This window comes from Lolium perenne, chromosome 6 (assembly GCF_019359855.2).
Source record: "Lolium perenne isolate Kyuss_39 chromosome 6, Kyuss_2.0, whole genome shotgun sequence".
NCBI classification, from domain to species: domain Eukaryota; kingdom Viridiplantae; phylum Streptophyta; class Magnoliopsida; order Poales; family Poaceae; genus Lolium; species Lolium perenne.
Window position 1 is genome coordinate 494,189 of NC_067249.2, and position 12,578 is coordinate 506,766.

General features: G+C 45.9%; 1 protein-coding gene across 1 annotated transcript in view; it reads right to left on the bottom strand.

Annotated features, from left to right (window-relative positions):
* Positions 1-784: 784 nt before the first annotated feature.
* Positions 785-12,578, bottom strand: part of LOC127309068 (amino acid transporter AVT1C) — a 34,203-nt gene continuing 22,409 nt past the window's right edge. The window contains exons 5-11 of the mRNA XM_051340051.2: positions 2,775-2,955; positions 2,368-2,587; positions 2,139-2,274; positions 1,862-2,024; positions 1,697-1,740; positions 1,552-1,614; positions 785-1,133 (exon numbers count right to left, since the gene is read on the bottom strand). Coding sequence (XP_051196011.1) covers positions 1,035-1,133; positions 1,552-1,614; positions 1,697-1,740; positions 1,862-2,024; positions 2,139-2,274; positions 2,368-2,587; positions 2,775-2,955 — 906 coding nt within the window. The 3' untranslated portion in view covers positions 785-1,034. The remainder of the gene's footprint in view (positions 1,134-1,551; positions 1,615-1,696; positions 1,741-1,861; positions 2,025-2,138; positions 2,275-2,367; positions 2,588-2,774; positions 2,956-12,578) is intronic.

Genomic DNA, 12,578 nt, shown 5'->3' on the forward strand with positions numbered 1-12,578 from the left:
GTTGGGACATAGTTCCCCTGAGAATTGGTTCCATTATTGATTTGCACATCAGCCACCGTACACCCTCACCACCTAATGACCCAAACCCTATTATTTCCTCACACATTCCCACTTGCTTTAATCCTACCGATTGTCATTGCTATTCCTTGTCTTTTCTCGAGCATGACACTTCACGGCCACCGCTCAAAGGAGGGAGACATACCTAATTAAACATGCAACTCCTTTGTTGGCAAGGAATAAACCACATGTTGTTACTTGGGTATCCTCGCTCCTAGCCACGTGAAAGTTCTAGGTTTTGGTTTGAAATTGCACATGTGCAAGCTCCCTTAGCTTCCAATTCTTGCTTACACCACTTCAAATAGTAAAGGATGAGCTTTTGATAGTATGATCAAGCCATGTATGGTCATTCCCATGATTAACGTATGTTTTCTATACTTGCAGCGTTGCACATGTTTTGTTCTTAATTTTACACTTAGACGTGTGCACCCTACTTTCCTCATTTTCTTTCCCAACTCCTGCCACGGCTTTAGACCGTCAGATCAAGCCACATATGTGTGCGCACAGTATGCACATGCATTATCTATTTTTTATATTTGGGTATGCATTGTCCTTTTGTTTACATCTGTATGTGCATTTACATGTTAGTCTTTACAATCAACATCCAACCTTCATCATACACATTTCATAACCTAAGTATGATCTATAGACTAAAAATTCCAGATACATGTAGCTAAAATTTCACTCTCTCGAGACAAATTTATGGAAGTTTCAAGCAACTGAGAAATAGCAAGCAAAACCAAGAATTTGATTAAAAAAAATCCATCAACATACAATCTTATCAGACATGCATCGAGTTGCCACAAAGTAAATAAGAATACAAATTTAATTCTACATCACATATCGATGGGTTTGACTTTATTGTTGGGCAAAATTTATATGCTCTGCTCATAGATATGCTTAATTATACATATAATAATGTGGTTGAGCAAGCAATCTTCTATATTATATGTATTTTGGGGAGGAATTATGAATAGTCATGTGTTGTAGTTCTGGATAATTCCGGAGATGGATGAGTATGTCCCCACACAAGCGCAGGTAACCCCTACGACAATGATGAATGAGCAGATCGCAGCCTGTAAAATAGTTTTTTTAGTTATGCCCTGCCTGTCTCAGTATAATCTCATCACATAAACTACCTCCATATCAAAATATATCAAAATGTAAAGTTTGACCAAGTTCGTAGGAAAAAATATCAACATCTACAAATCAAACAAATACAATATGGAAAAAAATATTCCAGGATGTATATAATGATATTGATTTGGTATCATAGATGTTGATATTTTTTTTATAAACTTGGTCATAGTTTACAAAGCTTGAATTAGGAAGAAACTAATGTGCACTATATTTTCACATGGAGGGAGTACATCTCTCCTAAATTTACATTAATTTAATTGACAATGTCATGAAAATATGAATTCATGACCTTCTCTGTTCTGCCTGCATATAACATAATTATATACAAATGTATCACTCGAAATGTTTGCGTACCTGATACCAAGTCACTTTTTTCTTAAGGATAGCCAAAAAGCAGGCACAAGGTAGAATGTAGGTCTGAAATCAGACAATATTTTAGCCTCTAACAAATCACTCACCAAGAACTCAACAGCTGATGTTATAATAAGAGAAAACTTACCACAAGCATGCAGAGTAAAGAACCAATCAGAGCCATCACAAGTGCTGTAAAACATATATATATATATATATATATATAATAAAGGTTAGAGGATGACTGAATCTTGTGCTACTACTGTCCAATGTGCAGTTAATGATGTATTCAGACCAACGAAAATGAACTAACCAAAGAAGGGAACCAGCAGAGCAACGACGAGAGTTGAGATCACTAGGGCTGATCTAAGGATGATTATGTTCGAGTACTTCTGCTGACTTTGCGGCAGCAACTCTTCCAAACTCATAGCCAAAGGGGTTATGTCTAACGCATATTTGGTTATTGGATTTGCCACCTTCAACAGAAGTCAAGAGCCAAGTCACCATGACTGAGAATGAAGGCAACTCCTATCTAATGTGCTCGGTATAGAAAATTGGGCATCTCAAATAGTATAGACAAGAGCAATTACCGTAGCCCAAATGGCAATCTTGGAAACCACCAGATTCCGTGGTAAGTTAAGTGTGAACTGAGACTCCGTGGACTCACCAAACATTTTGTATCCCATCACAGCAGCGGCAGCAAACAAAATGGTAGTAAACCCAAAGCTGAAAATAAGCACAAACCAAATCTGATTGCGGAATTTCTATTAAAACAATTACGGAATATGGATAGGTTGCAGTCCCAAGTTAAGAAATTACCAAGTCAACATAATGGAAGGAAACTGGTTGCGATTCTTGAGAGAAAAATAGATGTTTGGGAACACCGCATGCCCCGAGTAGCAATAACCGTACAATCCAATTGCAATAGGGAATCCTGGGAGGTTTAATGTAGACCCTTTGTTCTCAAAGCCGACATTATCAACAACCCCAATCCAGAATAGGCAGATGACTAGAAGGATTGATGCAATGACACCTCCAGCTGCAAAGTACAAACAAAACATCATGGCAAGAAATGATGTGCGATACATATACATGGCCCAGGGTATAGCTGCACTACATGCCAAGCATACACACAAACCATTAGTTTTTCATATGTATGTTAATATTCTAAATAAACATAGACCAAGCAGGACCATGATAGAAGCAACAAGTGAATATATAGAGACCTGAAATGTAGCTCAGACAGGTAAGGTCACGGAGCCAAGTGGTCGGCATGACAACAAGGGTGGTCAAGATTGCAAAGAATACATGTGAGTTCAGCGTCAAGCTCCCAATGGATATGTGTACATCGGGAAATAACTTTGATAAGTTGTCGCTTTCCAGTATCAAATACTCAATGCCACACGCCTGCAACAATAGATTAAGGATCAGCTATTGCATTGCAAATTCTCTTAAATGTTGTTACTCTTCTAAAAGCAATATCTTTTATGTTTTGGATGCAACCAACCATACACTAAACTGAGCTAACTAATTGATGGGTTCCTGGCTTACTGGGTACCTAGAGGAGAAGAGAAGTCACGACAGGAGACCGTGGCTTGGCATATGCCGCTCCTGCCGACTTCCTACCGAAGTCAGCACATGAAGGATTCGCTGCCTTCCCCTTCTTCCGCGACCTAGGCATGGGTCGCAAAGGGTAGCTGGCGGATGGGACGGCGTGATGATGTCCTGCATCATCATGAGGGAAATGACAGATGAAGACTTCGCTGCCCTCACCTGCCATGTCTCTGACAACCAGGTACATAGAGGCGTACCCCCGGGCCAAGGCGTCATCACGACGTCTGCATCAGCGCATCGCCCTGTCCATAGTACGCCCACACACTACCAGGCATGGGTCACCATACTGAGACTGCTAGACTCTCGTACAAGGAGTGACATGGCCTCACCATCTCCATAAATGAGGCCACCTGTCGTGGGCATACCCTTTTGGGTACCCACTATTACTATACCTTGTAAACCCTATTATGGAGATGGTCTAGCACGATAACTCGACAAGCTGGACCCGCACATCATAACAACTTGGAGTACAAGAAAGAAGACTCTAGATTAACCCTTGTAAACCCTAGCCTGGTTGTATATATAAAGCCAGGCAGGGGCACCCCTTATGAGATGAGATGAGATGACAGAAGATAGATTAGACATATACAACTCTGCCTACGGCGGCCCCTTTGTAACACAACTATGATCATATACTGGATTGCTAGCAGGATGTAGCGATCTTCCGCCAAGGGGACGTGAACCTGGGTACGTCGTGTGCTAACTCTCCCTCCCGGATTCTCCTACGTCGTCTTCTTCCCCCAAACCCAAGTCCATCACCTATAGGCATTGCTAAGGTCACCACTCGTCAATTGACGCCAACTGTGAGGATACGCCCTGGAGTCACGATCTGGGTGGGATCCATCATCGTTACCAACATCATCTGCGAGATCGCGAATGAGAAAAAGGCAGATCCAATCTCACAGAGTAGGCAGCCGCCGTAGTTATCGTGGCTGTCCAAAGATTCATTGGGTCTCGATCTGCGTGTCAAGCCAGGTCGGCGCAATAAATGCGTCAAGCAATGCTGAGCGACGCGACGATCAGTCAATCAAGTCGGCGCGGCTCAATACCAACCATGCCATCGCGTGGGCAAGATGCGTCCAGGGAACATGCACACATGATTGGATGCGAGCATGCTAATGGGTTTTCCCCATCCAATCTCATCTTCTCTCTCATATATTGATTACCCTATGCAATCAATTATTTTTATTTAAACTAATCCGTTGCATATGGTTTTTATGTGTCTATGTATCGAAAACAAAGCCACGCTCGGCTGATACTTCTCGCGAGTATCCAGCCAGTTCACGGAAAGGAGCGACGGCAGACCGATCCAAGTCAATCAGCGGCGCCAAAAAAAGCAGTCAGGCACGCAACTTGTGCAGCGGGTGGTGCGGTTTCTATGCGTGGCCGGCAAGGGTTCCCCAGGAACAATCGATCCGCTGCAACCTGCAATTTTTTTTCGAGGTTGATGGGGAAAAAAATCCCACCGCTTGTTATATTCCACGAAGGTAGCTTGGCAGGCCCATGTTCTTACAAACAGATAGAAGGAGATACAAGGGTACAAGGGAGAAGAAGACACCTAAATAACGGGAAAAAAAAGAAACAAGAGAACACAGGGGAAGAGGAAGGTTAGCAACCGAAGCCAACCGAATTCCCTCGGGAGGCTAGCACCTCAAAGGACAGTCACTATGACTTGGCATGCGAGCAAGGGGCGGCGACGAAGACCTGCAGAACCAAGATCAAGCACAGTCGAAGGGCGTCGGATAGCCGAGACTGGGGCGACGACACCGGTGTGCCGACCCCGTGGTAGAAGGGCAATGCAGGGAAGAGTCACGCCACAAGCACGAACCAGACAAGGCCACAACAAGACGTCACCTTGAGGACCTCAAGCTGACCGCAAGACGGGTATCTCCGAAGAAATACACACCGCAGGCAGGCATACCAGGGGAGCAGGTGGTGGAATACGAGGAAACCAACAGAAGCACGCGAAGAAGCATCCCGACACGGTCAAAAGGCGTCGGATAGCCGAGTCCGTGCGGCGACACCGGTGTGCCGCCGGCATTGTCGAAGGCGATGTGCCGCCGAGACCAAACACAGTCGAAGGGCGTCGGATAGCCGAGACTGGGGCGATGACACCGGTGTGCCGACCCCGTGGTCGAGGGTGGCGGAAACTGAGGCAACCCCAGGACGTCCAGGCAGCTCTGTCGGGCCACCATGACAACAACCTCATCCCGCAAGTATACTAGCGGGCGGTCAGCAGGGCGACAAGAGGCGAGAGCTGTCCCAAGCGTGTCGGGAGGTGCACAGAGCCAAGAGGACGCCTCCACGGAGGAGCACGGCGCCCGCAGGCGTCATCGTCCATAGGCTTTCACCCGGATGTGCAGCTACACCAAAACATCGGAGCAGGCCGACCCCCCCTACCCTGCAGGAGACCGCGGCGAGGGGTGGACACGGGCCACCGGAGAAGGGGGAGCGGTCGAGTTGCAGAGGGCCCACACCCTGGACGGAAGGGCAGCACATGACCCTCCGGGAGGAGGGCAACCACCAGAGGCCCGCCGCAAGGGCACATCGCCAGCCGTCCAAGAGCCGAGCCGCGCGCCAGGTGCCGGGATCAACGGCCGGACAGCCGGGCAAGAACTGGGAGGTGGCCGGAAAATGCAGGAGCCGGCGGCGGGCCTCACGCGAGGAGACCCGAGCCACCACGGCCAGAACCGACGGGGATGGAAGAGCAGCACCACGACCCAGCAGGCCCGCACGGTGCCAGGGCGGCGCACAGCAGACGCCGGAGGGCCTCACCATGGCGGAGGGCAGCCGGCAGGCCCAACCCCGTGGCCTCCTCGGCCAGAACCGTCGGGGATGGAGGGCTCCCAGCATGCCCAACACCAGGGCGACGCGCAGGGACGAAGATGCGCCGCCGCCGCCGGGACGTGGCCGCGCGCACCAGCAGGACGGGCAACAGGCCGGCGCGGCAGAGCAGGGGCAGCACGCCCGCGCGGCGGAGGAGCAGCGCCGAGGACGAGCACGGCAGGGCCGGAGGCGCACATGGGCAGACGAAGGGGAGGGGGTGGGGGAGCTCGGGGGGATTTTTGGATGTGTTGGGGAAGATGAGCCAGAGGTGCTCTCCGCCGCCTCCGTCCGCTGCGGGACGGCCTCCTCCGGCGGCGGCGGGAGCTGTTGGCGAGGTGGGGAGGGGTTGGTGGGCGGCGGCGCGGGGGTCGCCTCGGAGTCGCCCGAGAGCGACCCGGAGGCTAGGGTTTCGTCCCTTGCCCTCACATGGCAACCTGCAATTGACCCATACCATGTTCTTAATCATCGATCGTGGGTACTAATAATGGAGCGTTGCACCTCATCGATCAGTAAGAGCGGCCGGTCATGAGTTCTTCCAATATAATCAGGTGATATCTAACCATTATTCAGTCAGGTTACAATGGCCTGCCTCTTTAGATATATTTTCATGATCACATGTTTTGTCACTTGCACAAGCTAGCACTGGCAAAATCATCCACGCTCCCAGGAAGCGCGCATCTATGCATTTGCTCTCTTCTTGGTGCGACTATTTCGATCTAGCTTGAAGACTAATTCTGTATCTGTTTGCATGTACGAGGAACTTGGTAAAAATTAAGTCGTGGAGGGCAGATCGAACGGCTGGACATGCGCAGTTGCACGAGTCGCCCGCTGACTAGTAACAGGCAACTCACCATCGTAGACTCGACCGCCGTGGATCCGCCCGCCACGGACTCGCCATCGTGGACCCGCCACGCTCTTGGACTCGCCTGCCACGGATTCGTCATCGTGGACCCGCCGCGCTCGCATATCTGCCCGCCACGGAATTGCCATCATGGACCCGCCGCGCTCGCTGATCCGCCCGCCACGGACTCGCCATCATGGACCCGCCGCGCCACGGATCCGCCTGCCACGGACTCGCCATCGTGGACCCGCCGCGCTCGCGGATCTGCCCGCCATGGACTCGCCATCGTGGACCCGCCGCGCTCATGGACTCGCCCGCCGCGGCCTCGCCATCATGGACTCGGCCGTCGTGGACTCGCCATCGCGGACTCGTCATGCTCGGGGATTCGCCCGCCTCGGATGCGTCGACTGCTTCCGGCTAAACGCCATAAGACTCCGCCGTGTCGATCCACTCCACCGTATCGACTGCGTCCGCCACATCGACTGCGTGCGCCGCACGGCCTGCCATCAATAAAGCTAAGTGTTCCTCTACCAAGAGTCGATTATTATTTACTTTCGCCGCACCCGACACTCTGGGGCTACGCCGTGCAAATTCACCCTTCATATCATCGACTCCGAGCGTCTAGCACCTCACATGCGAAAACTCGAGTAGCTGACTACCCTCGTCGAATCCTTGAAAACTCTGACCCAGTTGCAGCCAAACTGACAGGTTGGCAAGGCACAGAGACCTAAGGTGTCAGGCTAACAAAAAGGCTTAGCATACGGTAGCAACGCGACGAGTCCTATCACCACCAACAATATTATAAGATGCAAAGATAATACTTCTTAAGTGACAAACATTTCATAATTCTTCACATTTTTTGCAGTTTACAAGGTTGGCGACTACCAGGACCTCTACTGCCCTCCTCGCCATGACACACTCCGCGAGTCGAGTCATATCCTTGGGGGCTACTCCTATCAGGAGCGCTGGTCATGCACCCGAATATCCCAGCTTGTCCACTGTGTCGACTCCTGGCTACTTACAAGCTCTGCTTACTACATCAAAATTCCTCATCAAGTCCTACAACACGAGTCAACAAGAATGGGCCCGCACACATCTAACTCATCTAGTCCTCCAGCAGCAGTCGATAGTTTCTATCCGCGCCCATAGGTGCACGACTCGAGTCGAGTACTTCCTCGAGTGCTTCAAAAAGTTTGAGTCGAGTACTTCCTCGAGTACTACAACAACTTGAGTCTATGCACGGCTACAAGTATCCGAACATAAACTCGGGGGCTACACCCATCGGGAGCGCTGATCGTGCACCCGATGGAAAGAATTTTTTGAGAAAAAATTCGACAAAAGAGATACAAAAGAAATAACTTCGAGCCTATTATCAGTTGCAAGCACCCAAACAAAGCCTCGGGGACTACTCCCATCGGGAGCAGGGATCGCGCACCCGATGGAAAGAAAATTTTGAGAAAGAATTTGACAAAAGAGATACGGAAGAAATAACTTCGAGCCCATGATCGGTTGCAAGCACCCGAACATAGCCTTGGGGGCTACTCCCATCGAGAGGGAGCGCGGATCGCGCACCCGATGAAAAGGCCAACATCAGACAAGCAAGGACCCGACAACTTCAACTATTGCCTCAGCCAAACAAGGCAGTTGATATAAACTTTGAATTCTCAGACCGCATCCACTGCGATAACATGTCTGAATGCCGTGTTCATAAAATGAATATAAGACCCCGGGATCCATCCAGTGGGCCTGGCATTCGCACAAGCTACGCTCTACTAGAAAATTTCCATATCCACGATATGATGAAAAATCCCGACGGATGCGTTGGGTACCTGAAATACGAAACTGGAATTCAGAACACGATAAGACCTCCACAGCCCAAGCTGAATTACGCCAACATATGCCAGATTCCAGTCCAGGGACTTGAGTTTGAGTTGGTTCACGATGTTTTTGCCCAGGAGCAATTAACTGATTCCTGATCCGTCGGATGCACCAGACTCGTTGTACCAATATTCCCATGACAAAAATATCTATCAAGTTAATGAATTCTTTACTCGAACAAAACTTCGGGTTCATGTTGCAGATGAATGAATAAAGGTTTGGAGACTCAACATGAGTCTGCGACTCGAGTGGAGCCTCGGGGGCTACTGTCGTGGGTATAACCTTTCGGGTACCCACTATTACTATACCTGGTTCGGCCCATTATGGAGATGGCCCAGCATGATGACTCGACAAGCTGGACCCGCACATCATAACAACTTGGAGTACAAGAAAGAAGACTCTAGATTAACCCTTGTAAACCCTAGCCTTGTTTTTTTTTTGAAGCTAACTACTGCAGGGGAGCCCCCCACAGCCTTTTATTTCTCATTAAACAAAGAAAGTATGTACAATATTTACAAAAAGACTAAGCTAGAAACCTAAACTACTAATTACAACAAGTTTTCAATCCATGATGACAAAATGGGTACAGTACTCTCTTTTACCCTATGCTTAAGCAGGGTAACATCTGAAAGGAAACCAGCTTTCCAATTTCTGAATGTTGGCTGTATATTTTTAAAAATCTTGTTATTCCTCTGCTTCCATATATTCCAGCATGCCAAAATAATTATCTCAACAAAACAGGGCCCCTTGAATCTTCTTTTAGTGTTCTTTAGCATCTCTGGCCCAGATCCTTGTGTCCAATTGACTTGCAAATATATCCACACTCTGACACTAAAAGTACATTCAAAGAATAAGTGGGACCAATCTTCCAGAGCATCATTACAACATAAAACACAACTATGGTTCGAGGTTACATGCCAATGCCGTCTCCTGAGCATATCCTTTGTATTGATATGATCATGCAATATTAGCCAGGCAAAAAACTTGTGTTTGGAAGTACACTTACTCTTCCATATCCATTGCGAGGGAAAATGAGAAGTAATATGCTAAAAGCTCAATCTATATATTTGGCTTGGAACAAAATGTCCAGACTTGTTACTTGTAATAAGCCATTGATCAGTATCATCCGATGTGACTACCCCTCTTAGCATATCCTGAAGTGTTCTCAGCTCTGTAGCAGCTTCATTTGATATAGGAAGATGGAAAGCTTGTGCAGGATCAGTAATTTGTAAGGCTTCTTTAACCGAGATAAGTTTGTCTTTGGCAAAAGAGAAAAGTCTTGGGAATCTTTCATCAATTACCAGATCCTTCCAATTATCTGACCAAAAAAGAATTGTCTCTCCATTCCCAAGCTTGCAATGTGTCACTTGTCTATATATATCAAAAAGTTTCATAATATTTCTCCACCAAAAGGATCCACAAATAGTGACTGCATGTGGCACTTCTTTATAGTAATATGAATTCCTAATTAACTTGACCCAAGGTAGATCCACATTATTATAGAATTTATGTAACTGCTTCAGCATAAGGCACTTATTTTGAATCTTCAGATTGATGATACCTAATCCTCTCTTATTCTTTGGCTTACTTATCATATCCCAAGAGGCTAAAGAATGCACTTTATCATCATCTTTCCTTTTCCTCCACAAGCAATTCATTCTGGATCTATCAATGACATCAATCACTCCATCTGGTATATCAAGTGTACTAAGAAAGTGAATAGGCATTGAAGACAAGACCGAGTTGACCAAGATTAATATGTCCCCATAGGATAAGAAAGATGCTGAGGCAGTGAGCCTTCTTTCAATTCGATCAGTGAGTGGAGAAAGATCTCTTATTGTTGGTTTAGTTGTGCCCATAGGAATACCAAGATATGGAAAAGGCATAGAGGCAATGTTGCACTGTATTTGTGTTGAAAGTGTCTCAGCTTCCACTTGAGAAATATTAATTGGTATAAGTGATGATTTGTGATAATTGACCTTTAGACCAGTAAAAGCTGTGTACTCCTCAAGAACTCCTTTCAAAATTTGCAATTGATCTGCCTCAGCTGGTAGCATAATAATAGTATCATCTGCATATTGTACTATAGGATAATCATTGCTTCCTCTATTTGGAATTGGTGCCTTTAATCTCCCTTCCCTTAAAGCATTATTCACATAACTTTGTAGTAAATCTCCACCTAGAACATACAATAGAGGAGATAAAGGATCTCCCTGCCTGACTCCTCTTCTGCATAAGAAAGTTTTACCAGGGACTCCATTCAACAGAATTGCAGAAGAGCCAGAAGCAAGAATCTCTGCTACCCATTGAATGAAAATTGGGTCAAAACCCTTAAGCTCCATTATCTTGATGATAGCTTTGTGCCCAATTGTATCAAAGGCCTTTTCAAAATCTAGCTTTAGCACAATAACATTCCTCTTGGATTTGTGACATTGATATAAATATTCAAAAGTCCATGCTAAGCAGTCTTGGATGGTTCTACCCTTTATAAACCCATATTAATTTTCATGGATGCATCTTGTAATTTGGATCTGGAGTCTATTAGCAGCTAACTTTGTCAGAAACTTCAAACATGTGTTTGTTAAAGAAATTGGCCTAAAATCATTCACTATTTCTGGAGACAAATTCTTTGGAACAAAGTTATATATGAGCTATTGATACTTTCCAAAGGAGCCTAGCCTTGATGAAATTCTCTGCAAAAATTAATGAAGTCTTCCTTTATAATAGGCCAGCATTTCTTAACAAACATTCCATTAAAACCATCAGGCCCTGGAGCTCTATCAGTTTTCATATGTTTTACCACTCCCTCAATTTCTTCCGCAGTAAACTCTTGAGACAAAATGTCCAAGCCCTCCACTTGAGTGATAAGATGTGATATGTCAGCTTGTGTTGTAGATTCATTTGTAACTCCCAGTCTATTTTTATAACATGTCCAAAAAGAATTAGCCTTCTGATTATGCTCCACCATAGAGTTCCCTTGTTCATCCTTTATTACTGATATAACATTATATCTATAACGTTCAGTTGCTTTTGCATGGAAGAACTTAGTATTTTCCCCTCCCAGTTTGATCCATCTAATTGTGCATCTATTCTTCCAATATGCTGACTGTATACCCAATAATTTCTTGAGATGTACCTTCACAATATTCCTGAAATTAAATTCCTCTCTGCTCAAATCCCTGGAATGCTCCAAATTATCAAAGAACAAAATGACTTTATTGCACTGTTCAATAAGCAATTTTAAATGAGACAGATTCTTTCCCCATTTCTTTAGAGCATATCTAAGGTTTTTGAATTTAGCAGCCAGAACTGAAGCAACATTCCTTTTATTTGTTGGCAGCTCCCAGGCCTTCCTCACCACTTCCATAAATCCTGGTTGATCCAACCAAATATTCTCAAATCGAAATATTTTTGCCTTTGGAATAGAAGTAGATATAGACACCACACATGGAGTATGATCAGAGGTAGATTTAGACAAAGGGAAAACCATTGTATTGGGGAATCTTAAAGTCCATTCACATGTGGTGAAAGACCAGTCTAATTGTTCCAACAGTGGTGTAGCTTGCATGTTAGACCATGTAAAACGTCTGCCTTTTAGGGGTAATTCCAATAAACCCAGGTGACTAATAATATTATTGAAAAGGAAAATATCTGCTATATCAGCCCCTGGTTTATTCCTATTTTCAATTGATCTCATAAAATTGAAATCCCCAAGAAGTAACCAGTTATCATGTACAGGGATTTCCAAATCATGTAACCATTGAACAAATTCATCCCTCATAACTCCTCTACAAGGGCCATACACAGTAACCAAAGTCCAAATTTTAGCAGTGTGAGCAGAAGCAAATTGTATTTTGATAGCAGAGTGAGT